Source organism: Musca autumnalis, unplaced genomic scaffold, assembly GCF_047663935.1.
Source record: "Musca autumnalis isolate F117 unplaced genomic scaffold, ASM4766393v1 scaffold_5, whole genome shotgun sequence".
In the NCBI taxonomy this organism is placed as follows: Eukaryota; Metazoa; Arthropoda; class Insecta; order Diptera; family Muscidae; genus Musca; species Musca autumnalis.
The window spans coordinates 77,577,888-77,605,864 of record NW_027412088.1 but is presented as its reverse complement, the minus strand read 5'-3'; the positions used below and the strand labels follow the sequence as shown (position 1 = coordinate 77,605,864).

At 37.2% G+C, this 27,977-nt stretch overlaps 1 protein-coding gene across 7 annotated transcripts in view; it reads left to right on the top strand.

Moving 5' to 3' along the window:
- Positions 1–27,977, top strand: part of LOC141387633 (uncharacterized) — a 134,841-nt gene that overhangs the window by 64,099 nt on the left and 42,765 nt on the right. For 6 of the 7 annotated variants that reach the window (XM_073957578.1, XM_073957579.1, XM_073957575.1 and 3 more), the window contains one exon: positions 5,596–5,752. In XM_073957578.1, the coding sequence (XP_073813679.1) occupies positions 5,710–5,752 (43 nt within the window). In that variant the 5' untranslated portion in view covers positions 5,596–5,709. Of the gene's footprint in view, positions 1–5,595; positions 5,753–18,705; positions 19,250–27,977 lie in introns of those variants that run through there. The other variant, XM_073957580.1, reaches the window with a different exon arrangement.

Here is a 27,977-nt window from a genome sequence, read left to right as displayed (position 1 = left end):
ATATCGACCATTAAAATTAATTTACGTGGAAGCTGTGTTGGCATCAATGTAGAAAAATAGGTAAAAATGGGTTGAAGCCAACAAGTTTTTTTATGCTCCATTCCGATTTCTGGCTTAACCTTACATTTTATAGACATATGCCCAAAGAAAGACTCAAAGAATACTTCATGGGCAATATGATACTAGTGTATCATTTTTCGATATATCCACTACATCCACCTAAAATTGATGCTGACATTTTGAACCCGGAATTTCGGGGTTTTTTGAATTTTTTTAATAATCCGGACGCGCAACAAGATAATATTCCAAACTCATAATAGGATTATAAAACTCGTGATTTTACGTCGTTTATGGCTTATCTCATGAGTGTGCTCCTTACAGCATCCTAGTAATTGGAGTCTAAAGTCCAATATTTGATGTGTGATTTTTTTTTAAAAACCTACTTTTAGCGTTTAAAATTTACAAGTGTCATTCAATTTCCTTTGTACCCCGCGTGAATTTAGTTTTTTTACGCGACGGATCTAATGAGCCCATCCGCGATCGAATCCATCCACTAAAACCTCGGATATAGATACCCTGAAAATAGGAAAATCAGCAAAAATTTATTTTGACAAATCCGTGTACCAAACCGCGATTTTTTAAATTTTTTTACGTAAATGGAATCCTTTATACGCGATTACAATATTTGCGAAAACGCGTGTCATAAATTACAGAGATTCGCGAGTAATATAAGATTTTTACCAAAAATAGAAAGTGGAGGCACATCCGCGGTTCTTGAAGAATCTGATTGAAATATGTGTAGATAAACATATTTTTGATAGGTGCTACTGAAACCGGATGCGCATCAAAATCGTATGCAAATTGCGCGATTTTTACCCACTTTAATGTTTTTTGCATTGTGTGATGCAACTGGCGGCACACTTTGACCGCAGAGTGAAACATCGAAATATGCATAAATATTGAAAGAGATTGATTCGCTGTATCCAAAAACGGATGCGCATCAACTGATTTTAACTTATTCGCGAATAATAGGCTTTTTAATTTACACATTTTTTGAATGATTGTAATTTCAATATTACTCTTAATTTCCTTATAAGTTATCACAGTAAGCAAATAAGCTTTCACGATGGTAAACCATATTTCTTGATGAAGTTTTAGTAGCACACATTAATTATTGTATGGGATTTTAGCGAAATAGTTGGAGAACTCCTAAATATTTTTTTTTTAAATTTTCGAATCAAACCAAAAAATATATTTGCAACAATATTTTTCAACAATAAGTTTTTCTCTTTTGTTGTTGCTATAATATGCAATTTATGTACCCAATCTCTATAAATTTGGTATCATATTTTTATACGCATTGTCTAGATTCCGCATATATTTTTTAATTTATTTTTAAGTGTTTGTACGGACTCAGGAACAGGATAATTTGGATTTTCTTAAAATTTTTTGTACTATTTGTTGATTTTCCGCGAAGATAATAATAGATTTAATAACTATTTAAACATCTACGAATAGATATGGAATGCTGTTAACGATTTATGCATAAATTTTCTCATAACAACAAATAAGATATTTTTAAATATTTTTTCTTTATATGAGAATAAAAACCGCCATAACTTTTACGCGCATCGTCCAATTTTGTGAACGCGAACAGATTTGAAACCAGAATTTTTTTCTTAACCTCTATGCCAAAAATTGTAGATGTGCTCGCAAAAATTTTTTTTAATTTTTTTCAAATGGAATTGCAAAGGATTTTTGTTTTTCGCCATATACCCTCGTTAGCATAAATGCTGAGGGTATAAAAGTCGGACAACCCGATAATTTTTATACCCTCCACCATAGGATGGGGGTATATTAAGTTTGTCACTACGTTTGTAACTACTCGAAATAATCATTGTAGACCCCAGAAAGTATATATATTCTTGATCAGCATGCAATTCTACATCGATATAGCCATGTCCGTCCGTCTGTCCGTCTGTGGAAATCACTCTAGCGTCCGAACGGATTGACGTAGGTTGATGAAATTTTGGGAAAATATGTTATATTTACGTAGGACTTTTGGTATTGAAAGCGGGCTATGTAGGTCCACGCTTTCGTATAGCCCCCATACAAAATGACGCGTGACGCGTCGTCGTTTTAAGGGATTTTTAAGATATTTGGCCCATTTTACCACCGAATTGGTTGTAATTTGGTACTTTGTGTCTCCAGAGGCCAAAAAATATTCCTACCAAAGTTGGGTTATATAGGTTCACGTTTTGGTATAGCCCCCATATAAGGCCCCATATAAAGTACGCGTCATTTTAATATATTTTGAATGTATTAGACCCATTTGACCACAGAATTGGTTGTAATTTGGTATTTTGTGTCTTCAGAGGCCAGAAAACATTCCTACCAAAGTTGGGTTATATAGGTCCACGTTTTGGTATAGCCCCCACATAAGGCCCCTTATAAAGTACGCGTCATTTTAATATATTTTGAATGTATTAGACCCATTTGGCCAAAGAATCGGTTGTAACTTTGTATTTTGTGTTTCCAGAGGCTAAGAAACTTTTCTACCATAAAATGTTTATATAGGTCCACGTGTTGATATAGCCCCCATAATACAATATCTCCCGATTTTCGATATTTTGAACGTTTTAGCCTCATTATCACACCGAGATGGCTGAAATTTGGTATTTAGTCTTCTTTAGGCGTATAAAACTTTCCCCCAGAAATTTGTAGGGATATGTCCACGCCATCATATAGCCCCCATAGAACGGTACCTTCCGAATTTCGGTATTTTGAAGGTTGTGGCCACATTAATCCACCGAAATGGCTGAAATTTGTGGTGGAGGGTATAAAAAGTTCGGCCCGACCGAACTTAACGCTTTTTTTACTTGTTTCCCAATAGTCCAGTCAAAATAGACATTGAAATAGCAAAAACTGAATTTTGGTGGAGAGCTAGGGTTTGTCATTAGAAGCAATATCCCCCATAATCCCACCCATGCAAAAACAGTTATTCGGGGTCAAAGGTCAAAAAGTTATGGATTTTTTCTTGAAAACGGTTTGTCTAATCAAAAAGTGACTAGAGCAAATATTGCAGAGAGAAAAATTCTCTAAATGTTTGGTCTTCATAATTGTTTTCAAGAAGGAACTACTCTTGAGATATAGCTTTTTATTAGATTATAAGGGAAAAACGCACATATTCAGGTGAGACGGATAAAATAAACAGGTCTGTCTCCCCAAAACATATACATATGTGTCGTTGAAGACCGAAAATATACCTATCTTTAAAAAAAAACCAACAACATCCCAGCAAAATCTTCGATGCCAAGGATGCTATTGAATCATTGGTGCAAGTGATCTGGCATGTCATCTTTTTAGCATTTTCACTCATGAATTTTATATGAGCGTGACCACCATAAGATGATATTCATTTTCGGAACCAAAGCATGTCATTTTGACCGATGCTTTGACATGTCATTTTCACCTACTCTTTGGCATGACATTTTCATGTCTTGTTTGGAAAATGGAAAATTCTGTATTGAAATATGATTTTCATGATAAACCAAACTCTTTAGCTTCGTTCCCTACTTTTTAATGGTAAAACTCGTAAAAGAGAGAACTGCAAAAAAATTGTTCTTACACACAAGTTTTCTGAAATAGTTCGGGAACGGAAAAATGGAAAATACGTCAAAAAACTGGAACAAATGTCAAAGTCGGCGTATCAGCCAATCAGACGCCGGCAACCATGTTACTATTTTTTTACTCGCCCAAATTTGTCGTGTAAAAAGTTTTTAAAGAGAGTGTCATTCAGCGCCATTTTTGTTTAAAGAGAAGTGAACATTTTACAACTTTTTTTGTGTACGGGAACGCTTTTTCGAGTAAAATGTGTAAAAGTCGTAAAAATTGTAAAAACTTGTTAGTTCTGGAACACAGCTTTTATTAATTCAAACTAATTCATGAAATAACTAGAACTAATTTATCAGCATAAAGTTTACACCCAAAATTTCAATTTTATCACCGCCGCTGCACCGCAACAGAGTTCACTTCGTCCACTCTCAGCCACTGATTTTGTTTCATTTTACAAAAGCTTTTCTATTATCTTCTCATCGCCAGTTCAGATTTCGACATGGACTCCAACAGCACTCCTTTAAGAATTTCTAGTTCGTGAACCTACATTTAATTTGTAATTTTGTAATTTTGTAACAAAAATTTTGGAAATGTATACTCTTTTGTTTTGATGTCGCTACATGTAATATATAATAATTGTTCCACAAACATCCCAGAAAGGACAAGGGAGACTTCTCTCATATCAATGAGTGCACCCCGATTCATATTAGCTCAATGATATGGGACCTACTGCTTATCGCCGAGTCCGAACGGCGTGTCTTAAGACATCACTTGTAGAGAAGTTTTACATGGCTGAAATACTCAGGAAATGTCGCCAACATTACTGAGGGGTATTTTGCCACCGTTGAAAAGTGTTTGATGTTGACTGGCCGGGGAATCGAACCCACGACCTTAAGCGTGGAAGGCGGGTGTGCATACCATTGCACCACGGTGGCTACATGTAGGGATGTACAAATCAACTTGTTTGTTTCTAGTGATCTGTACAAATGATTCAAATGCTGATGGAATGATCTTTCACGACTTCCTTTGCATGGGTTTAAATGCTAATGAAAAGATCGGATCTTTCATGACTTGCCATGAAATCACGTCATCGCATAGAACCCCTTCCTTCAAATTTTGCTGGGATCGGAGTGTTTTCAGTAGAGTTATTCCATGTAAGAGTCATGCAAAAATAGCCTATTTAACCCTCATGTGTACACTCTCCGATTTTTTTTTTAATTTTTATCAAAACGTAGGGTTTGTTGCATTGACTACGGAAATGTACAATTTTTAATTCTACTACTTATTATTTAGCCGTTTTCTGATAGGTCTTACCGTTTTTGAGAAAAATCAAAAAAGCTGAATAAGGCCTTTGACCCTGAATAAATTTCTTTGCACACATGGGATCAATGGGCACTTTTAGGACGTTACTTCTAATGGCAAACCCTAGCTAGAGTGTTAGATCCAAGCCCTTTTCTGAATTATTTGTATCGATATTTACTTTGCTATTTAGGTAAGCCCGATATAGCAGTAAATGCAAAATCCACTGTCTCACGTCAACAACAATAACACTATTAACAACATTTTTTACGTGAATTTCTCCTAATTAATCAATTTCAACTGATAATGAATAATTATTCAGGGATTAACATTTATAATCGAACTAAACAAGATGACAAAAACAACTACAGCAAAAAATACAAAGCACTAACCCATCATCATCATCGCGTTTAGAAAAGTTCTCAAGAATTATTGCTGGCATTGTAAAAATTATTCGATTTTTGTTGTTGACTGCCTTTGTGAGTGATAGCCATGGCATGATAAGAAAACATTCCGTTATAGTGATTTTTCCTTCTTATTTTTTCCTTCCTATGCCGCTATAGCAAAGCAAATCAATGTTCTTGTTGTTGTATTTGTAATATTTTCCATGATTTGTAAACATTAATGCAAACATAAACGTGTATTTTATTATTTATTGTTATTTTCTTTTATTACTTCCAGGTTTTAGTATTCATTCATTCATTCATTTGGATTCTATTTTGACCAACAACAATAACAAATAATAAATTACAAGGATGCTTCAAAGAACACCGGAGGTCATTAAATATCAAACAAATGGACATGGACTTCTTTAATGATCAAATATTAACCGATTTAGGTAAGTCAATGAAAAAATCCGTATTGTGTATGAATAGTATATACGGCTTGAGTTCAATGAAGATTCAGCAAATGTCTTAATTTGTTGCCAATTTGTTGTACATTAACCTCAAAACTGAGATTAAGAATATACCATTACTCACGTCTACGAGGAAAAGAGACAAATTAGCTTGTTTAAAATTTCCAAAAATAGGCGACAAATGCTAGCTAGCTGGCTTATCAAGAAGTAGCTAATAAAAACGAAATTAAATCTGGACAAGGCGATAATTGAATGTGTCAGCTAAGATCGGGTGAAGTGCACAGCACAACAACCCAGCAAAAAAAATTTTAAAGACGTGTAAAGTGGAGTCTAGGGATAGGTAATGGAAAGCAATAATGGAAAGCAATAATTTTTCGACTTTTCGATTTTGGTCTAAAACTAAAAAATGCGATTTTTCGATCTGGCGATTATTTCAGTTGTCCTAAAACGCGACTTTCGACTTTTTCATAACCGCAATCGATTATAACACTGGTAGACACGACTTTTGTTTCAACCGAAGTTGTTGTTGTTTCTAAATGAAATCGGCGAGCTATTTTCAAATCTGGTCACGGTTTTTCTCCATCAGCTCTTGTTCTTGAGATATAGATCAAAATCGGTTTTTACTATTTTTACCCAGAATTTCGTTATTTTCGGATACAAACAAATATTTTTTGCGGGTTTTTCGTCACTAATATATTAAGAAGATGTTATACGCTCGATACAAAACGTTTTTTGAAATAATTATGGCGAGTATATATCAAAAAATATAGAAAACATACGATGAATATGGTAAAAATTGCATATTTTCAGTACTTTACAAAATTCATCGTATGTTTTCTATATTTTTTGATATATATTCCCCATAATTATTTCAAAAAACGTTTTGTATCGAGCGTATAACATCTTCTAAATATATTAGTGTCGAAAACCCCGCAAAAAATATTTGTTTGTATCCGAAAATAACGAAATTCTGGGTAAAACTAGTAAAAACCGATTTTGAGCTATATCTCAAGAACAAGAGCTGATCCAGAAAAACCGTAACCAGATTTGAAAATAGCTCGCCGATTTCATTTAGAAACGACAACAACTTCGGTTGAAACATTCAACTTTTTCAATTTTGTTGAGCAGTGTAATCGATTATTCGTCGATTCTCGAGTTTTCTTTTGAAACAGTAAAACCACCAAAACTGTAAAATCGCCAAGTCAACAATCAATGGGCAAACTCGAAAATCTATCACAAGATAATCGATTATGCGTTTCTTCCTCCAAACAAAAGTCGACTATGATTTTTAGACTTTTGACTGCAAAAAGTCGATTAATCGAAAGTCGACTTACCTATCTCTAGTGGAGTCGTGATTGTTGCAGTGCACTGACTGACTGTTTTACCAACACTGAAAGAAAAATGTTTCATTGATTTTGAACCAACGTAGAGTTTCATTGAATAAATGAAAAGTTTCATTAAATAACAATAACGAGTTTCTTCATTATTCTAATGAAAGTTCCTCAATTATGCAATGATACGTCTTTATTAATTCAATAAAAGTTACAAATTCTATTATTGCTATGAAACTTTCACATTTATCCTATGAAACAATAATGGAAGTTATTTTGTGAAACTCAATAAATCTTCTTCATTAATACAATGAAGTCTTACGTTGGTTCAAAATCAGTGACATATTTCAGTGATACAACGTAATTTTCTTTCAGTGAATATATCTTATTTATTGGACCCAATCTTTACCTGGATGCAGAATTTTCCCGCACCAGATCATGAAGATCTCTGCAGACGTCTATGGGTGGGGTGGTGGGGGAAGCCTGTCCACTTAATCGTGACAGGGATACTCACGGATGTAACATCCAAGCAGGTATTGCATCGAAAACATCTTGTCAAGTACTGGTAATATCTTCGTCCGCCAGTGGACAAAAATCGAAAAATTTGTGGTGACAAATTTGATTGCGTTTGAAATAAATAGTCTCTAATCACATTAAATTTTTAATATCCAGTATTATTTTCGCCAATTTACAGCGGTAATAGGTGAAGTTAAGTTGAAGAAGTTGAGATTTGTATGTGGTGCTTTAAAAATGAAAAATAGATCCGCAAAGCATTCGTAGCTTATGAGTAAAATTATAAAAAATTGAACAGGTAAATGTTCAATTTCCAAAATGAAACTTATAGTTGATGGCATTAACAATATTCTAATGATGTAGGCTCCATAAGGGAAAGTCCTTATTTTTTTTAAAAAATACAGGGGAAAGTCCCTATTTTACGATAAAAAAAAATCCAGCTGCCCCCATCTGCCACCTTGTAAGTTATCCCCCTTATACCGCGCCTGTAAAATCGAAAATCGGGAGGTAAGTTTATATGGCAGCTATACATAAATGTGGACCTATATTGAAGTTTTTTTTTAAGGAGGTATGTTGTCCCCTCAGAACTCAAAATGCCAACTTTCAGCCAAATCGGTTAGAAAATTTGGCTAAACTCAAAATACCGAATATCGGAAGGTACGTTTATATGGGAACTATACCTAAATGTGAACCTATATTGAAGCTTTTTTTAAGGAGGTATGTTGTCCCCTCAGAACTCAAAATGCCAACTTTCAGCCAAATCGGTTTATATGGGAGCTATACCTAAACGTAGACCTATATTGAACATTTTTTGCAAAGAGGTATGTTGTCCCCTAAAAACTCAAAATGCAAAAATCAGCCAAATCGGTTGGAAAATTTGGCTAAAAATCGTCAAAATATGAAAAATCGGGCGGTGGTCCAAATGTGGACCTAAATCCATTAAAATTTGTTTTCTCTCTTTTGCGTTCGTTATGAAACTATGTTTAAAATTCCGAGGCGGTAGCTCGATTAGAACTATTTTTGGCACTCCTTTCCATGCGAGTGGGAGCACTGAGCACTGGTGTCATGAGGAGTCACCATGTTGCAGTCCTGTGGCAATAGATTTATCGGTGGAATAACTTTACTAAGTCCGCTATTTAGATATTTAACCTATCACATAGCTCATCGATGATAGATATCGACGTAGATCGTACAACCAAGACGTTTAACAGTTCCGGAGATATGAGCCCACCTTGGCGAAGTCCCGATTTCACTGTACTCAGACCTTTTGTTTCTGAATATCACGTACGACTGGCGTTCACACATACAGTTTATTATCCAACGTTTCAAACCTGGCCGGAGGTTGTATGGTCGATGATCTCAATGACATCGAGTGCTTGACAGTAGCAAAGGCTTTTGATAAGTCAAGCGCCACCATCACTGTTCTATCGACTGGTTGAGTCCTCGACTAATATGTGCGAAGATGGCATACAGCGCTGTGCTGCTTCCAAGGTTTAGCAACGGGAACCCTGGCAATTTTCCAGGCTTCTGAATATATTTGGGTGGCTAACGATACTTTGAGAACCTTGCTCAAATACTCGACTCCTGGGTCATCCAGCCGTTTTAGCACACCATTGAAATTCTGTCAAGTCAAGGCGCTTTGGATGATGTAGTGTCTCGGATAACATCACCCATTGTAAATTGTGATGGTCCCTCCTTGGCTAAAAGAGATCGCAAACGACCTAAAACACTTCTCTTCGGCCGGTCGCTATGGGGGTGCTCGATAAATTGTTGGCAAAAGTAGCCAGCGCACATCTTGGAAACTGTCATAACCAGCCTTAAGCATGACAGATGTCCAACCATTCGATAACGCCTTAACTGTTGCCCGCAATTTTCTACTACGGGTTCCAATTGACCGACTAATTCTCTGACTTTGGGGTCACCAACTCAGCTGGGTCTTATATCATGTATGATGATGTCGGAAATTCCTCTCAGCTACCCGAACATCAGAGAGATTGGGCAGTTCTCTAAAGGGTTGGTTGGTGAATTCTCTGAATCCTTGCCAACTGGCTGCCCTATGATAAAAGAAAGTGCGGCGTTCAGAGGTTATGAAGTCGTTGATCTATTTTTGGAGATGAACATAGGGAAATATTGTCCGACCCATAGGATACAACAGGTTGCTAAGTCACCTCATTCATTAGACCAGGTGGTGGGTGCGCCCTATCTATTTACTCAGCCAGCGCTATGCCCCTCGTATAATTCCCTAGAGTTGAATAACATAGCTCATGATGGTCCGACCCAAAGGATACGACAGGTTGCTAAGTCACGTCATTCATTAGACCAGGTGATACGATGGATATATCAGGCGAACTATAGCAGTCTCCTCTAATCCTGGTGGGTATGACATATTTCACGGTGCCAAATGTGGAGCTATCTATTTGCTCAGCCAGAGCTTTGCCTTTCATGTCATTCCCTAGGGTTGAATAACATAGCTCATGATATACATTGAAATCTCCTAGGAGCAGCCGGTTATCACCTTCAGCCTGATGTCAGAAGAATAACTCTGGACACAGCTATTAATCGGTGGGATACACATTTAACAGTTCTATCTCGGCGGTTCCACGCTTTACCGCAACCCCACTAGAGGCGAGCACAAACGAGATAGGTCTGTACTGGATAGACAGTTGCAATAGGATCGCAAGTCCACTACCCCAACTTCTCATGCGATCCAAGCGAAGAACTTTGAATCCATCACAACTCGGAAGGCTGCAGGTGTTGTTCACCTTCATTTCCTGAATCACCAAGACCATTATACTTCTTCGGCTCATACAATTTCCGATCTCACTGATCTTGTCGCGAAAATCATCGCAGTTAAACTGCAGGAATGTCATGTTGTCAGGAACTGGAACATAAATACACGGTATTGGCGGCTGTTACTGCTGTTGGTTGAAGACCCACTGGGGATCAAGTTGGCGCAGCACGAATCAACATAATCCCTATCGCTATACTCCCTCAGGAATGTCAGGCCTGAACAGTTCCTCAAATGTGCGCATTCACGGCACCTGTTGCATCTGACTGACACCAACTTTTGGTGGATGAGACGGTGACAAAAGGGGCAAATGTATGTTCCGGGGTTACTCTCTATACCGGCACGGACCAAACGAATGCGGAGCAGGCATACCGCTCCCAAAATAAAAATAAGGACGAACACAAACATGTAGTTACTGGGGTGACAGCCCATGGCCGAGAGGGTATTTCTTTGAGTCAATCCGGTACATAGAACCTGTCGTCGCGGGTTCGAGTGACCTCTGATTGGGTTTTGAAAACTAGTTACTTTCAGTTTCGGTCCCATGTTATCGGGGAACTGGTAATCTCCTGTTAGACTGGGGTCGTTAAGTCCGTTATTGCGGGAACAGAGCTATGGTTACAATGGCTAGCTGACTGACACTCCTTCAAAATAGTTAAGGGCAGTTGGTGTTTATATTATGAATGAACAAACTACACGTGTTATTATGTAATGGGAATAAAATATTATTTGTATAATTTTCAATTAAATGTTAATGAGTTAAACAATTGTTCGTTTCATATTTAGATTCGTCTTTCCTTAACAATTGCCTCAATCGTGACTTGTCTCCACTCAAAACAAGTCTTCTTCAAACAGTATTCTGTATTTCTTCTGAAGATTCTTCTGGCAATATAGCACACTTCTACAGATGTACATACATGTGTACATATATATATACATATGTACATTTTATATGGAAAAAGTCAAAACTATAGTTTTGATATTTTTTGCCTGTATAGAGACAGACATTACAAGCGTTGGCAGTTTTAGAGGTTTGCTAATTCAAAACGTGGTCGCTTTTAACTTTGCTAAGCAACAGTTCTTGGGGCAAAATAAATATTTTAGCCAATACAACAATCACATTTTTCATGCCGAGACATGTGACAGAGACCGAGGAAGACACAAGAGAATATGTATTAAAAGAAAGAAATGTATATTCAGACAAAAATAAAACACAAAAGCAGTTATATAAAGGAGTGTGAAGTTGATAACAACAAAATTGCAAAACGAAAATTCATGTACATACATATGTAAGTCTATATGAATGTTAATATGTATAAATAATGCTCTTTAGCAAGTAAGTTTCCACTTGATTTCAGTATTTCCGTTGGAAAACTTATTCCACAATTAAATGATAGATGGGTTGAGTGATTCATTTGCAATTAATGTTTAAGTTGTCTTATCATTTTTTTGCTGTTACTTAAGGTACTAAAAATGTTTAATTACATTTTATTAATAGGTTACTAGATACTATAAAATATCAGACAAAAAGTTACAATATTCTTTTATCCAAAATAAAATACATAATTGGTCTGTTCCTTTACTTTTGAAAATGGTAAAACCGGTAAAAGTAGTAAAAGTTGTAAACTGTTCCAATATGAATTGTATGGTGTCCGAAGTAAAGGAACGCTTTTCGAGTAAAAAGTGGTAACAATTGAAGATTCTTGCACGTAAAGGAACAGAGCTAATATATAATAAAATAAAAACTAAAGAATCAAATTGTTTAGTGTTCTGTAATATTATGCTGAGACATTTTTATAGGTGAATAACAAATGAATTCAACAAAGCCACACTCTCATCTTCACGTGGCCAAAACCTATTTCTTCCTAACAACTAACAAACAATAGATACAGGCTACGGAACAAATGTAAAACGTGCACAGTACTATGAAGTAGCATGAAATATTCTTAAACATAACAAAAACAAAAAAAAAGTAAGAAAGGATCAGCGTGCTGTGCCGACAGAGATATACCCTCAACCTAGGACCTAAAAAAAAGAAGCAAACACAATACTTCTGAGGTCTATAGAGGTTTTTGAGTTAAGAGCCAATTTCACAGGAAGTATGGACTTGGCCCCGAAAAAATGTACCGTCCTTACTGGAGCCGCTTACACAGCATATTGGGAAAATTTAAAAAACGATCCCAAACGAGTCCTTAAACTGCACTCTTTCCAAACTTTGTGTAGGAGGTAATCGAAAGGGTGGTCCGATGTAGTCAACATTCGGACTTTTATACAGCTAATACTAAAATCTGACCCGATTTTCAAATTTTTTTGTAGGATTACTTGCTTAGCCACTACAAAGAACTGGTAAACTGTTGTCATCGATTGGGCAATAAATGTGGTCTGCAGAGCAATTTCTTTAAAATTTGAATGGGGCCAAAGGCGAAATTTCACAAAATCACTCTACAGACCACATTTATTGTCCAATCGATGAAAACAGTTTACCAGTTCTTTGTAGTGGCTAAACAAGTAATCCTACAAAAATTTTTGAAAATCGGGTCAGATTTTAATATTAGCTATATAAAGGGTCCATGGAAACTTTGAGGCACCCGTGGCACGTGTTAACATATTCCGATTGAGCTCAAACTTTGGCAATCTTAATTTTTAACAAAACTAAACATTTTAGGAGGATGCCGCATAAAAAAATCTGACATCGATTTTTTAAAACCCGAAGGACGGATTCTACATTTTTCATATTCCAACCTGATACATGACTAGATGAAATAATACGATATGGACTACTCGTAATCAAAAAAATACAACCTGCCTAGGACAACCTGCTTAAATCGATCCGAGAAGAGCTCTTAAACTTCACTTTTTCCGAATTTTATGTGGGAGGTACCTGAAGGAGTGGACCGACATACTCCGTATTCGAACCCGACCTATGTCTTGAAGTAATATTACCATATGTAAAGTTATGACCAATTCAGTTACTCCCTTGGGGAGTGCCCACCATTTTAGCGAAAATTTTTGAACTTTTGTGTGGGAGGTATTGGAAGGAGTGGATCAATATGGCCCATATTGGAACTAAAACTATGTTAGGACAAAATATTACGAATTTTGGACCAGTTATCGTGTGCACCAGCTAGGCAGATATGGCACCAGCCAGCCGGACAACGACTCCAAGTTGTCTAAAACAGATTTCGACCAAATATACTTGGGTTTTAAACCCATTATTTCGATGAGGAACATTTTTGGTCGTATCAATGTGTATATACCCTCTTTAGCCTAAAGGCTGAGGGTGTAGTCAGTCGGCTTTGCCGACATCTAAATACCCCCGGAGGTAACTGAAGGATAGGACGGACATAGTCCATCTTTAAACTTGATATAATTTTGGGAGTCAATCCTTCAGTAGTTACAACCTCGAACAGCCACATTCATGAGGAAAATATAGGAATGACTTGTCCGATTAAGACCCTCTTTAAATGTGCAAAGATAGAATCAATGTCAGTCTCTCCGTTCGTCATCGTAGAATTTTTTAAAACTTTTGGACCATTCTGTGGAGTAGCATGTACTTGCCGACAAAAGTCATTATATCGCTGTAAACAGGACCACAAAGAATACCTGCGTATACATTTTTCAAAACGATCCTCTAACAGTATTTAAACTGCTCTTAAGCGAAAATTTTGAACTTTTGTGAGGGAAGAAACAGAAGGAATTGACCTATATAGATATTCTTGGAATTTGGTCTACAGGGTTTGTACTTCTTGTTTTTGAATTCCACATAAATATGACAAGGGATCACCCAAAAAGGGATCATCCAAAAAAATTGGACAAGGCCGGAGAAGAGTACTTTCGACATAATCGAACATCTTAGCATGTTCTGTCGCATGGCCTGTTTAGCTTGAGACCTCGGCTAATCCATGTGGAAAAAAACGTGCGACGTCAGGAAGCCGTGATGATCATCCGCAACTGGGTATCACTCTCTGATGCCTGGGAGGAGTAACGCTTAATACGTGTGGAAAAACGTGTGACGTCAGGAACCCGTGATGATCATCCGCAACTGGATGTCACACTCTGATGCCTGGTAGGAGTAACGCCTCAAGAATCTTCGCTACTGGTGCAAAAAGTGAGATCGTCCTGTATGATTCACATTTGCTGGCATTCTTGCCAGGCACTATTAGGGCGGCTAATAAAAAGTTAAGGACTTTGCTCGGATACTCGAATTCAGCTGACTTAGGATCACCATTAAAATTCATTAAGGTCGAAGATCTTTGAATGATTTTGTGCATCGCATAACATCTGTGTTGGTTCTTCCTTGGCTGGACGCGAAACACTTTTCTACGCCCGGTGGCTATCGGGGTACTCAATAAATTGTAGGCTAAAATAATCCGCTCACCACTTCGGTTCTCTTACAAACACACCAATAAACACATATTACGTATTATCGCTACCGCTAGGGTTCGTAGGGCGAAGCTAATTCCGCTTATTCGCTAATCCCGCCACTTCTGCTAAGAAATTGTGTCTTTTATATGTCGTCAGTTATATGTCGAGCGGCTGCAGTAGTGATGCTGTCTCGGGAATTTCTCTCTGCTTCAAACAAGTGGTCTAATGTCTGGTGAATAACCGTTAATCGTCGGTATATACACTTTCAGCGGTTCTACACTACACTTCAAGTATAGGTCACTAGAGTCAAGCACAAGCGAGATAGGTCTGTACAGGTATTGCATCGACAACATCCTGTGGTGCTGATGTACCGGTAAAACCTTCGTCTCCTCATAAAGATGGTCCACTGGTGTCATGAGGAGGCACCCTGTTGCAGTCCTTAGGGCGGCATTCTTACAGGTTTGACTATTCTTCCACTACGTAACACTAATATTTGCATAGCAAGCTGGCGCCGCATAGCTTACCTCAGACCGGCCTATTGCGTTGTAAGAGGTCAATAAGGTTTCTTTGTTAGCACCTCAAGTGCTGCCGGCCAGTTACTGGAGAACCTTGTTCCTACTTCTGATATTGTCGCATAAAGCTGTGGCTTTCGCGGACGACTTAAACATGCTGTCGAACGTAACAGCTTGACATGGTTGATGGTATCGAAAGCTTTCGACAGATCAAGAGCCGCCGTAACTGTGCGGTCGCATGGACAACTCTGGTTCAGTCCTCGACTGATATGTGTGGATATGGCGTGTAATATTGTTGTAGTTTTGTACATTTTCCGGAATCCATACCTATAGCAACATAGGGAGGAGTAGTGCGTCCATAATCGTTGGTACTAGCGACAAGAGGGTGATTGGCCTGTACGATTGACCTCTGCTGGCATCCTTGCTTGGCTTTAATAGAGGACCATCCTGCCAACTTACTGGGCTTTTGATACAATATGGGTGGCTAACGTTAGATTGGGGACACTTGTTAAATACATAGTCCCGGTTTCATCCAGTTACTTAAGCATTACCACTGGGATTACGTGTGGGTCGCGTTTCGGATGATGTCTGAACACATCGTCTGAAACATCGTCGTAAATTGTCGGCTGGAACGGCTCTTCTTATACGGCGTAGCTCACTCCTATTCGCCCAATCACTCTCGATATGCTCTATAAACTGCCGGTTAAAATAAAACGCGCAGTAACTGTCACGTCGTTGAAAGTAACAGCCGTTTTGTCATGCTTCTTTCCCGGATTCGAGAGTGATTTAACCGTTGCCCACAATTTACTTAATCCTGTACCAATGTTGCATTGCTTCAGGTGGTCTAGCCACTTTTTCCGATTATGTTCGCCCACTAATCTGAAGACTTCAAGAGTAAATTCTCCAACTCTTGGATCTTCAGGGTTCGTACGACGAAACTCATCATGCCCATTTGCTAGACCCGTCGCCTCTGCTGGGTCTGATTTCGGGTATTCGACCAGCAGGTATGAAGCAAGTGGCAGCTGCCTTGATTGATGCAAGTTCTCTCAGCTACCCGAGAATCTGAGGGAGTGGATACCTCTCTGAAGCGGTGATTGGTAAATTCTGTGAACCCTTGCCAATCAGCTCTCCCATGGTTACGAAAAGTACGGCGTTCAGAGGTTATAAAGTCGGGTGGTCTTTTTACAGAGACGATGGTAGGAAGGTGGTCTGAGCCAAGAGAAATGACGGATTGCCAGGATATCAGACCTGGTGCCACAATGGTGTTATCTGGCGAGTTGTGGCAATATCATCTTATCCTCGTAGAAACGTCTTCATTCACCGTGCAAAACGAGGAGATATCAATTTGCCCCGCCAGAGCTGTACCCCTTTGGCCATTACCTAGAACGGAATGCCAAAGCTCATGGTGGGCATTGAAGTCCCCTAGCAGACGGCTATTGCCCTCTAAAAGTGGACTTTTATCAGGCATATAACGTAGGGCCCAGCTCTACCATGGCGGTGCTACCCCCTATACAATCCATATATGGGTCACCAGAGTCAAGCTCAAGTACTGGACAAACTGGTGTATTAGGAAGGCAATTCTTCCTTATCCGCTTCTTGTGCGATCCTTTAGCAGAACGTTGTAACCGTCGCAAGGTTGCAAGCTACAGGTGGCAGTGAGCTTTGTTTCCTGGATCGCGGCGACACTAATGTTTTTCCGACTAATAAAGATTAGAACTTGGCTAACCTTGTTGCGGAGACCGTTGCTATTGAATTGCAGGAATGATGCATTTCCGGACCGCTGAACAACAACTTGTGGTGTGAGATGCTGCGATTGTTGTTGCTGGGGTGACGGCAGGGGTGCCTCGTCTTCCAACAACTACAAAAATTCGGACGACAAAGTTGGAGACAATCTGGGGCAGAAAGTAGCAACATACCTATCGCTGTAATCCTGGGTGCGATTAAGGCCAGAGCACCCTCGGAAGTGCACCCATTCACTGCATCTATTACATTTCACCATTGTTGACATGCGGTGGAAGAGAATCTGGGAAAGGGAATATATCCCTACTGATCCACACTGGTCCATCTCTATCCCGGCACGGACCAAAATAGCTTGGACCAGCATTCCGGGATAAATTGCTGCTCCCATGTTGAAAAATACATAAACACATAATTGTTGAGGTGGCGGAGCATAGACCTGGCCGCCGTGGGATTGTAGGGTGTTGTTTTTTGTGTGGTTGGTTACTAGCCCATCGCCCTATCCATGTTGCTATCGTTCTTATGCAGTTCACTACCTTAAACCGGTGTTAAAGGCAGCTCTCCAAGTGACACCACGGGGAGGTTAGTGCCCACTTGAGATGAAAGAGGAACCAAAATAAGTCCTGCTCTTTCGCAAAAAAAGAAACTTTGAAATTTTGTGTAGGAGGTATCCGAAGAAGTGGACCGATTTATTCCATATTCAAATCTGACCTATGTCTATAAGAAATATTGCGATGTGCAAAGTTTGAACTTCATACTAAAATCAGTTGAACTTTTATGGTGAAGGTGTTCATAGGAGCGGACCGCTATGATCTATCTTTGAACCTGATCTAAGTTGGGAAAAAATCGAGGATGAATGTTTGGACCAAATAGGTTGATGCGTTCGAGAATCACCATGCGCACCATCCATACAGACACACGGACAGGACTAAATCGGACTGATTTTGTCAGATTTATTTTATGAGGTGCCTGATTTTACATGGGTTCTTGTTTGAAGCATGGACAAATCTATAGATCAATCTGCTTAGACGAGCAAATATCGATTTATACCGAAAGATATACGAATAATGCTCTGACAATGACGTAGTTAAACATATGAAATTCCGTTAGATAGTCTATTTATGTGCTATAAATTTCGGTCTTCATTCCTTCCTAATGTCATAATACTGTGCAACATTTAACTTGCAAACAGGATACAAAATATATTCTGTTATTTTATTTGTATCTTTTTCAACATTACAACTAAATGGAGTCATTGTTGATTTTGCTATTCGTGTTTTGATTCGATGTCATATTTATTGAAATTTTTTGGTTACCTTGGCAAAGTTGTTTGATCAATAAACGTTGAATACGAATGCGAGTGAGCAGAATATTTTAGCCAGCTGGGAAAGGCGAAACGAAACAGTAGCTCTTGAAGTTTTATAACAGTTGACCCTCTAAAGGCAACAATAAATTTGTCACTAATTAAACTAATCGGGATTTTTTGCGATTTAAAAAATAATAATAGAACTATTTCAGACGAAGAAAAATGCTTACTTATCGTTTTAAAATGTAACAGCAATGCGTATATAAAAATTCCAATTCAGCATAATTTGCATTATCAAATAAATAATGTGCAAAAGCAGAGCGAAATCAACAAAATTAAAATAAAACATGGAAAATAATTGTAGTAACAAATAAGTCATTATCATAGTCTTTGTTTAGAAGAAAACGCCATCATTTGCAGTTTATAAACGCCAACAAATCAGTCGGAACTATCGGCAATTGCTTTTTTTTCAAATGATTTGTGCAAATCGTTGGAACGTAATGACGAAAGAAAGAAATTCAAATTCCGTTAATCTATGACTATCGTCGGTCGCTATGGTTAAAAAATTATAACAACAATTGTGTTTTAAATAACATCGTAGCTAAACTTCACAGGCATTTCACAATCCTATTAACAGTGTGTATTTAAGTTAATTAAATGTGTGTTTTTTTTCTCTTCTAAAAAGAAAGGCGTTAAATGTTAAAACTAATTAAAATAATACTCTTAATAATAAAACAATACATACATAAATATATAAATTGTTCAATACACAATTAATCGGAAATTATTTAACTAAAAAAACGCAATGCAGTTCTCTCGTGGCAAAGTGTAAACAATTGCATGAATGAACAAACGAACAACCGAATGAATAGCAAACACCTCGTGGGAACATGTTTTGCAAAACCAGCTCTAACTTACAAGACGCAGATGGTAATAAACATAATGGACACTAAATGGACAATAAATATGGGATACTGGTTTCAAATAAACAGTGGTTTACACAAATTTCACACAATTATTGCACTTAAATATTGACAATGGATAAATTTTTCAGAAGAGGTCATCTCTTCAGCTAACTCCACACAGAAAATATTTTTAACATTTTAATCTCTTATGGAACGTGTTTACGAAGAATTATCTAGAGGTTGAACTAGCAAAACCTAAGTTAACGAACAACAAGTAAGAACGGCGTTAAGTTCGACCAGGCCGAACTTTTTATACCCTCCACCACGAGTTGTATTGAAGTAAAATGGAACAATTAATTTCCTTTCCTTTAGAGGTAGTTTACACTAGATGTAAATGTCATATGACATGAAATTTTCCTCGGATATAGTCGCTAATATGTGCAATATTGGGGATTTTCCTTACGCCATTTACATTGTGCGTCCATACCAGCAAAAATTTAATAAAATTACGTCTCCACATGGCCTGCGTAGGTAGATATGAAATGTTTTTATTTCGTGTCATATGACATTTACATATAGTGTAAACTACCCCTTATGAAGAAGACTAAATACAAAATTTCAGCAAGTTCGGTAAAAAAATGTGACTAACCATCAAAATACCGAAATTCGGTAGGTACTTTTGTCCAAACGTAGTTTAAGTTCGAAGATGGGCCATATCCATCCGGTACCTCCCCCACAAAAATTCAAAATTTTCCTGTAAAATGGGATAACACTCAAATGAAGCAATTGATTTGGTCTTAACTTCCCACATCATATTATTTCTTCCACATATATATCGGGTTCGAATATGGACTATATCGGTCTACTTCTTCGGGTACCACCCACACAAAATTCGGATAAAGTGAAGTTAAAGAGCTCCTCTCGGATCGTTCTGAAAATTCAGTTCAGTAGGTTGTCCTTGCGGCTCACTTTACGGCGCACAATGGTTCAGGAATCGATTTTCCTGGCCAAAAATCAAAATGTTGTTTTGTCAAAGATATTTAATTTCTATATGGGATTCGATAGTAAACTTATTGAAACTAAGGAAACCAAAAAATTAGGCCCACATATTGGAAGGTGTTTGCGTGGCGTGCCCCTAAAGACGAGCATTTTCCCCATTTTTGGGAAATACGTAATTTTTGCAAATTTCTGGAGAAAGACGAAGCTATTTCTCTGAAACTATAACAGTTATTGTATTCATTGTTCTTTTGTAAGGTAGGTAGGATTGTGGCCTTTAAAACTCGTTTTAGTAAATTACCGTAGCGTTTACACAACATGAGCTATTTTATTTTTCCTCAGGTACTAAATTTTATGAAATTCCAAATTTAGTGGACTAGAACTTTTGTGGAACAACAGGGAACAAAGTTCTGTTTTCACAGAAAGATGCACGAAAGTCTCCTCTTCCAGCCAATATATACTTTTGTACCCGTCCCGTTCCGTCCGTTTAACACTTTTTTCAATTTATTGAAATTACATGGGTAAAAATGTGTGTTTTTCTATACTGTTTCCATATGAATTACAGTTTTTTGACACAAATTACAACTTTTTGAGTATATGAGTTTTTATACGAGTTATATAAGTTTTATTAAAAACCCAAGGAGAATTTTTTTAATTTTTGAAAAAATTTAAATTTTTTTTACAAATTTTTAAAAAAAAAAATTTCGACATTTTTTCCAATTTTTTTTTTAGTTTTTTTGGTAATTATTTTGTTTATTTGTTGGTGTTTGACCATCTTTAACACATAGGAAGATATAAAAACCACAAAAACACTCATATTTTGATGAAAAATAGTTAAACAACTCAAAAGTTCAACTTTGACCTTGAATTTCTCTGCAACTACCGGACCGAACTTTACCGCTTATAATTCGTCTGAAAGCTGATTGTGTTATCTGTCTAACAAAAAAGTTATGAATATATCTCTATCCGTTCAAATGTTACAGAATTTTGACCAGGAAAAAACGATTCTGAACCACTGTGCGGCGGTACAATTTTTTTCTTGCACAAGTATATACTTCCTGAGATATTGGTCTAAAAGCTCCAAGAAACCCTGATGGCACCAACCAAAATGGCAAATCCTCAAGATAATTCTCGCAGGGCGTTTGTGCTTGCTGCAGACTTTGCACATAGTTTTATTTCATCCAGTCATGTATCAGGTTGGAACATGGACTATATCGGTCCACTCTTTCGGGTACCTCCCTAGGAAAAAGTGAAGTTTAAGATCTTCTCTCGCATTGTTTTGATTTTTTAGTGGGTTCTAGAGGCCTCATTTACAACAGAACAATTTTTTCTGGAGCAAATCAATAGTTCCTCAGATAATGTTGTAATGTTGTAAGTTAACTTTAAAACTAATTTAATATTTCGATTACTTTATGAAGAAGTTTGGTTACTAAAAAATTTTGGTATATGTCAATGATTTGGTATAGCCCCACTTAATGTGTTTGGTTTGGTTCAATTTTATTTTTATATTGGTCTGCTGGTGAGGGTATATCTCCGTCAGCACATACTTTTCTTTCTTACTTGTTAGACTCTAAGAAGACTAAATACAAAATTTCCTATATTTTGGTAAAACCGAAAATTAGGAGGTACGCTTCTAGTGTGGATATAGAAACCCGTGGACTTATACTGATAATTCTCTTCTGGAATATTTAATTTGGGGGTATACCCTATGGAAGACTAAATAACAAATTTCAGTCTTTCGGTGGGATATTGACGTCACAACCTTCAGAATTACGAAAATCGGGAGGTACCGTTCTATGGGAGCTATATCCAAACGTGGACCTATACCAACGAATTTCAGTCAGAAAGGCTTTTACCTCCAACAAAGACTAAATACCAAATTTCAACCATTTCTGTGGATTGATGTGGCCACAACCTTCAAAAATACCGAAAACCGGGAGGTCTCGTTCGATGGGGGCTATATGAAGGCGAGGAAAAAAGTTGTATACCCCCAACGAAGACTAAATACCAAATCTCAGCCATTTCTGGGGAAAATTGAGGCCACAACCTTCAAAACACCGAAATCGGGAGGTACGTTCTATGGGGGCTATATGAAGGTGTGGACCAATATCGACACATTTCATATGAAACGTGTAATACCCCAAATGAAGACCAAATATTAAATTTCAGCCATTTCGGTGGATTATTGTGGCCACTATGTTCAAAACACCGAAAATCGGGAGGTACTGTTCTATGGGGGCAATATGAACGCGTGGACCTATACCGACAATTTCTGGGGGAAAGTTTTATAACCTCAACGAAGACTAAGTACCAAATTGCTGCAATTTCGGTGTGATAATGAGGCTAAAACCTTCAAAATACCGAAAATCGGGTGATACCGTTCTATGGGGGCTATATCAAAACGTGGACCGATATAGCCTATTTACAATACCAAAACTTCCTAGGAGTAATAGAAACATCTACACCAAATTGCAAAGCTCTGTCTTAGAAATTGCAGCTGTATCTTGATTTCAACAGACGGACGGAAAGACGGACATGGTTATATCGACTTAGAATTTTACCTTGATCAAGAATATACATATGATTATTTCGATGTGTTACAAACGGAATGACAAATTTAATTATACCCTTCATATTAGGGTGGAGGGTATACGATTAGTTACAACAACAGAGGGTTAAAAACCAGGATGGAAAGAATCAAAGTTGAGCGCTGATACCCATTATTTCAATATAATTTGGCGATATTTTTTCTAGACCAAATTCCGTGACATTTTCCAAATTTCATCAAAATTAGACAGTGGTAGAGAGTTCGGCGCGTCTAATTGGAAGCAACTACTTAATAATAGAGCGAAAAAATGTATATGGGAGCTATACTCAAATCCGAACCGTTTTTAGTGTAATTTGGCATTAAAATCGGACAGATATAGCGTGTTTGGCACATCCAATCGGCCGAAATATATGCAGTGTCGGCCAAAACTTAAGCACCCCCTCAGGAATTTTTTTAATATGAAAATTTTTTAAGAAAACAAAGTTATACATTTATTTTTTAATTTTTATTTTTAATTATTTATATCTATATTATTGAGAAACACAGACTTAAGGAATTCTGAATTTAATTAAAAAATTTTAAATTCAATAAACATTATAAGTCGCAAATATAAGGGGACAAAACTAAAGCACTGCCAATTTAAGGAAAAAAAACTAATGAAATCAATATTTCGTTGGGTATCATTTATTTAGGATGACACACGCATATCTTATATGCAGAGAGGATATTAATTTATTAATTATTTCAGGCGATGTTGCTTCCCATGCTACTTTTGCGAGTTCAAATAAATTTTCTTCAGTTTTGCAATTTTTTCGCTTGATTTTTGAGTTAACGATTCCCTAAAAGTCCCAATCGCGATCGGCAAATTAAGAACTTCTGTCTTTTTTTTTTTAATCACTCCTTAACCACTTTCGATACATGTTTTGGCTCGTTATCTTCCTGGAAGGCCACATCACGCCTTTTAATACATTACGATACATGAAACGGTCCATAATTCCATTAAGTTTATGAATTGGTCCAATCCCTTGCCCGACAAAAAATTCCCTTTTTTTTGCTAGTCGTCGACTGAATAAGCCGTTCTTCTGTGAATCGCTCTTTTGCTAATTTTTAAATCTAAGTGAATTTGTATTTGACCAGAAGATGCTGTAGGATCACTTCTGGATGAATATAAACAATATAGGCTACTATTTTGGTATAACCCCTTATAGCGGTACCTCCCGATTTTCGGTATTTTGAGGATTTATAACACATTTGCCTACTAAATTAGCTGTAATTTGGTACTTAGGGTTCCTTCGTGTCATAGAACCGACTAGGTTTCTTAAGGTGTTAGTGGTGATATACTCTCATTCCGCCAATAATGCACATTTCAATTCTTTCAGCCTAGTGCACTCCTTTGTATTCGCGAAAACTTTAGCGGATTGTATGCCCCGAAGGTCTTCAATGGGTTTGTGGCCATGAGTTACAGCTGGCCACTCCAATAACGGTACATTTCGTGCCATTAAAAACGCCCTTGTATGTCGCAAAGGGTGATTCGGGGCATTATCCTGCTGGAAAGTCCAATTATATCCGTACAGTTCTCCAGCCTAATTTAAGTTTTGTTCCGACAAAAATGAGTGCCGAAACATATGTTGAGTTGTTAGAGAACAACTTAATAGATTTTACTGGAGAACTGTACGTATATAATTGGACTTTTCAGCAGGATATTGCCCCGAATCACCCTGTTCGACAAACAAAGGAGTTTTTAAAGTAGGCTTGCTCACACACATACAAAGACTTTTTGTTATTGTGTTGGTTTTGAAACACAAACATTTTGATAGTTTCCCAACATACCATTCAGTCTGATTTTATAAAATTTACGAAAAACAATTCGTATAAATACATTCTACAATTACAAGTTTCGTTTATTCTCTAGTGGCTACACAGGAATTTATAATTCAAATATGATGTTTTGTTCGAGTAATGTTGGTTTGTTGGTTTGTCTTGTGTAATGGAAAAAATGTGTGTATTGACAATTTTCATTTCAAAAACAAAAGCTCTCTTTTTCAATTGTGTGAGTGAGCAAATTGACACACACCGACAGGGGAAGTGCGCACTTTGAACAGCCTTATTTTAAAGGCACGAAATGTACCGTCATTGGAGTGACCAGCTGTAACTCATGGCCACAAACCGATTGAAGACCTTTGGGGCATACTATATGCCAAAGTTTTCGCGAAGTTAAAGGAGTGCACGACGCTGAAAGAATTGAAATATGTATTATTGGCGGAATGGGAGTATATCAACACTAACACCTTAAGAAACCGAGTCGGTTCTATGACACGAAGGCTACAACAAGTCTAATCCACATGGGAAATACAATATCATGTTAAATATACAACAATTTTGTTAATTATTATGATTTTTTGGAGTTTCAAATAACTGACATAATTTCGCATATGCATTTATCTAATGAAGTGCGATATATATACTAGTTACCAAGCTTTGCATTCGTCTGCCACAAAAACAACATCCTAATGCGCCGGAAGATCGGCATAATCACCCGTGAAACGTAGCGTAATGGTTGGATGAGTGAGACTTCGGTAGACTCCTAATTTTTTAATGTATCTAAGGTCTAACAGCTCAACTCGAAAGTGAATTAATTAAATATCACTATAAATGACATTCGCCTTAATAAGGCAAAAATAAAAAATATCACAATATTAGTTTGCACATATAATTATTTTACATAGGTATGTCCAAAATTTTGTTTGGAGAAGTTTCCTGATCACTGGGAACCCTAAATGACAAAAATTTTAGTGGAGAAGTTTCTAGCACATTAAGAACCTTAAATGTCAAATTTCAGTCGTTTGGTCAAAAAATGTAGTTAAAATTATCAAAATACTTTAAATCGGGTGGGTACCGTTATATGGGGGCTATACCAAAACGTGGATCTATATTGCCTATATTCGATCTTGACCTGCCTATGGAAGTAAGACACTCGGTTGCCAAATCTCAATTATTGCGGACGCTAGGTTGATTACAACAGACGGACGGGCGGACAGACGCACATGGATAGATCGTCTTAGATTTTATCCTGATCAAGAATATATATACTTTATAGGGTCGCAAATGATTAGTTCGATGTGTTACAAACAGAAAAACAAACTTAACACGTTCGCGGACGCAAGCAAATTCAGAGAGGTGAAAAACATGACACCCAATTATTTTCGAAATTAGTTTATTTGTTTTTATTTATTAATTATTGATTATTATTACTATTTTTTATTTATTATAGAATGTATGTTGTTGAAATAAATCGTATTATGTATATTAATCACCAAAACTTAAGATTGTATACAAGTAAATGAGCAAAAATTGGCTGACAATGTGAATGCTATGGCATTCACATCATTTTGCATCGGAATGCTATAGCATTCACGTCCGCGAACGTGTTAATATACCCTCCATACTATGGTGGAGGTTCCCACCGAAAGCAACAGCGTTCGTCCTTTGGAAATAAATGACCATCCTCAATTTTCACTCGGATAGGATATCGAAATGTGCCACGTACTTTGAATACGGACATGCATACAAAATTTGTTTTAAGGTCTCACCCCCTAAATTTTTTCCATTTCATCCGAAAACCTTAAATATAAAATTTTATGGTAATCGGGTAACGTTAACCCGTGCCCCCTGGCCGATCTTTATTTCCAAAGAAGACTTGTTACGAAATTACTGTAAATCATCATGCTACATTTTTGCAGGATTAGATTTGACAATAATTGCTTTGTATATTTATCTAATTACATTAGGTAGCTGACGCCAAAATCGTACCATCATCCCCACTACACCGGAGAGGTTGGATGGAATTCAGGAAAGGTTAAACAGTTAAAGAGATATCACCCCACCTTGGGAAACTACCTGTTTCCACGTACGTCTGACGTTCACACATTACTATTATCCAACGTTTCAAACTTGACCGAAGCATAGTCTGCTCGATTCTTATTAAACATTGTGAAGTGCTGAACAAAGTGCTTTTGATAAGTCGAGCGCCACAAACACTGTTCTATCGCACGGCTTGCTCTGTTTGAGTCCTCGACTAATATGTGTAGTACTGTTTTTCCTGGTGAACTCTGTGAAACGAAGCCAATTGGCTTTCCCGTGATTGAAGAAAGTGCGGCGTTCAGATCTGCTTAGCCAACGCTATATCGCTATGGCCATTACCTAGGACCCAATGCCACAACTCATGATCAGCATTAAAGTCCCATAAACCAGTCGATTTTGATCATCTTAAAGCGAGCTTATTGTGGGCCTATAACCTGGAATACTGCTATTAAGTAAAATAAATTTGTCCTGGTTTCTTCTTTCCCTAGAACTAATTTTTACTTAGATAAGAAATTTGCAACTTTTCACAGGATTTACTTTCCATGCTTTCTGTTTTTATTTCTTTTCAAATGAATAAAAATAAACATTGTCATGGTGACGACACAAAAAATGTCCCACTCCCTAAATAAACAAAATTATTGAGAAATTACTTTTTTTCCTAACTTGGTTGTCTTTTGCAATATCATTGGGAAAACGATAAGTAAATTTAATTAATGACTTTGTTTATTAGCGCAATTTATATTTGTTTTAATGTGTTCGAAAAAGAAACAAGATACACAAAATGTAGACAACTTACAACATTTGCTACAGAGAGAAATATGTATAAAGGGCTTAATATGTTTTTCCCAGTCCCAGTGCAGTTCAAGCATTGTTACGGATACATGTCAAATATCGTCGTCTTCAACCTATCAAACTGAATTGTAATACAAGGCGGACTCATACTGCTGAAGGCAGCACTAACTTCAAAAGCCAGAATTACCAGCAGTAGTCCAAGAGATCCTTTACCATTGAGCTTTCATAATCATAACCAAGAGTTCTTACTTAAACCACTTTGACAAGGTTCTTTTTCACGTTCAGTTTTCACAATTTCCTTTTGGCTTACCCTAGCAAAAAATATACGAGAAGTGACCTTAAATTAAAGCGCAACTGGGTTGAATTTTAATTAGCGGGTAGTCATTGGATCGTGACTACATTGCTTCCTGAGTAAAGGTCCAATAGTTAGAGCCAACTCCTTTCGACAGTTGTTGTCCCCACCACTCATTTTAGAAAATGTTAGAGCTTTTAGGTCATAATATCAGGAAGCATCGAAAAGAATTTAATTGTTAAAATCAGAGTCACATGGACTAAC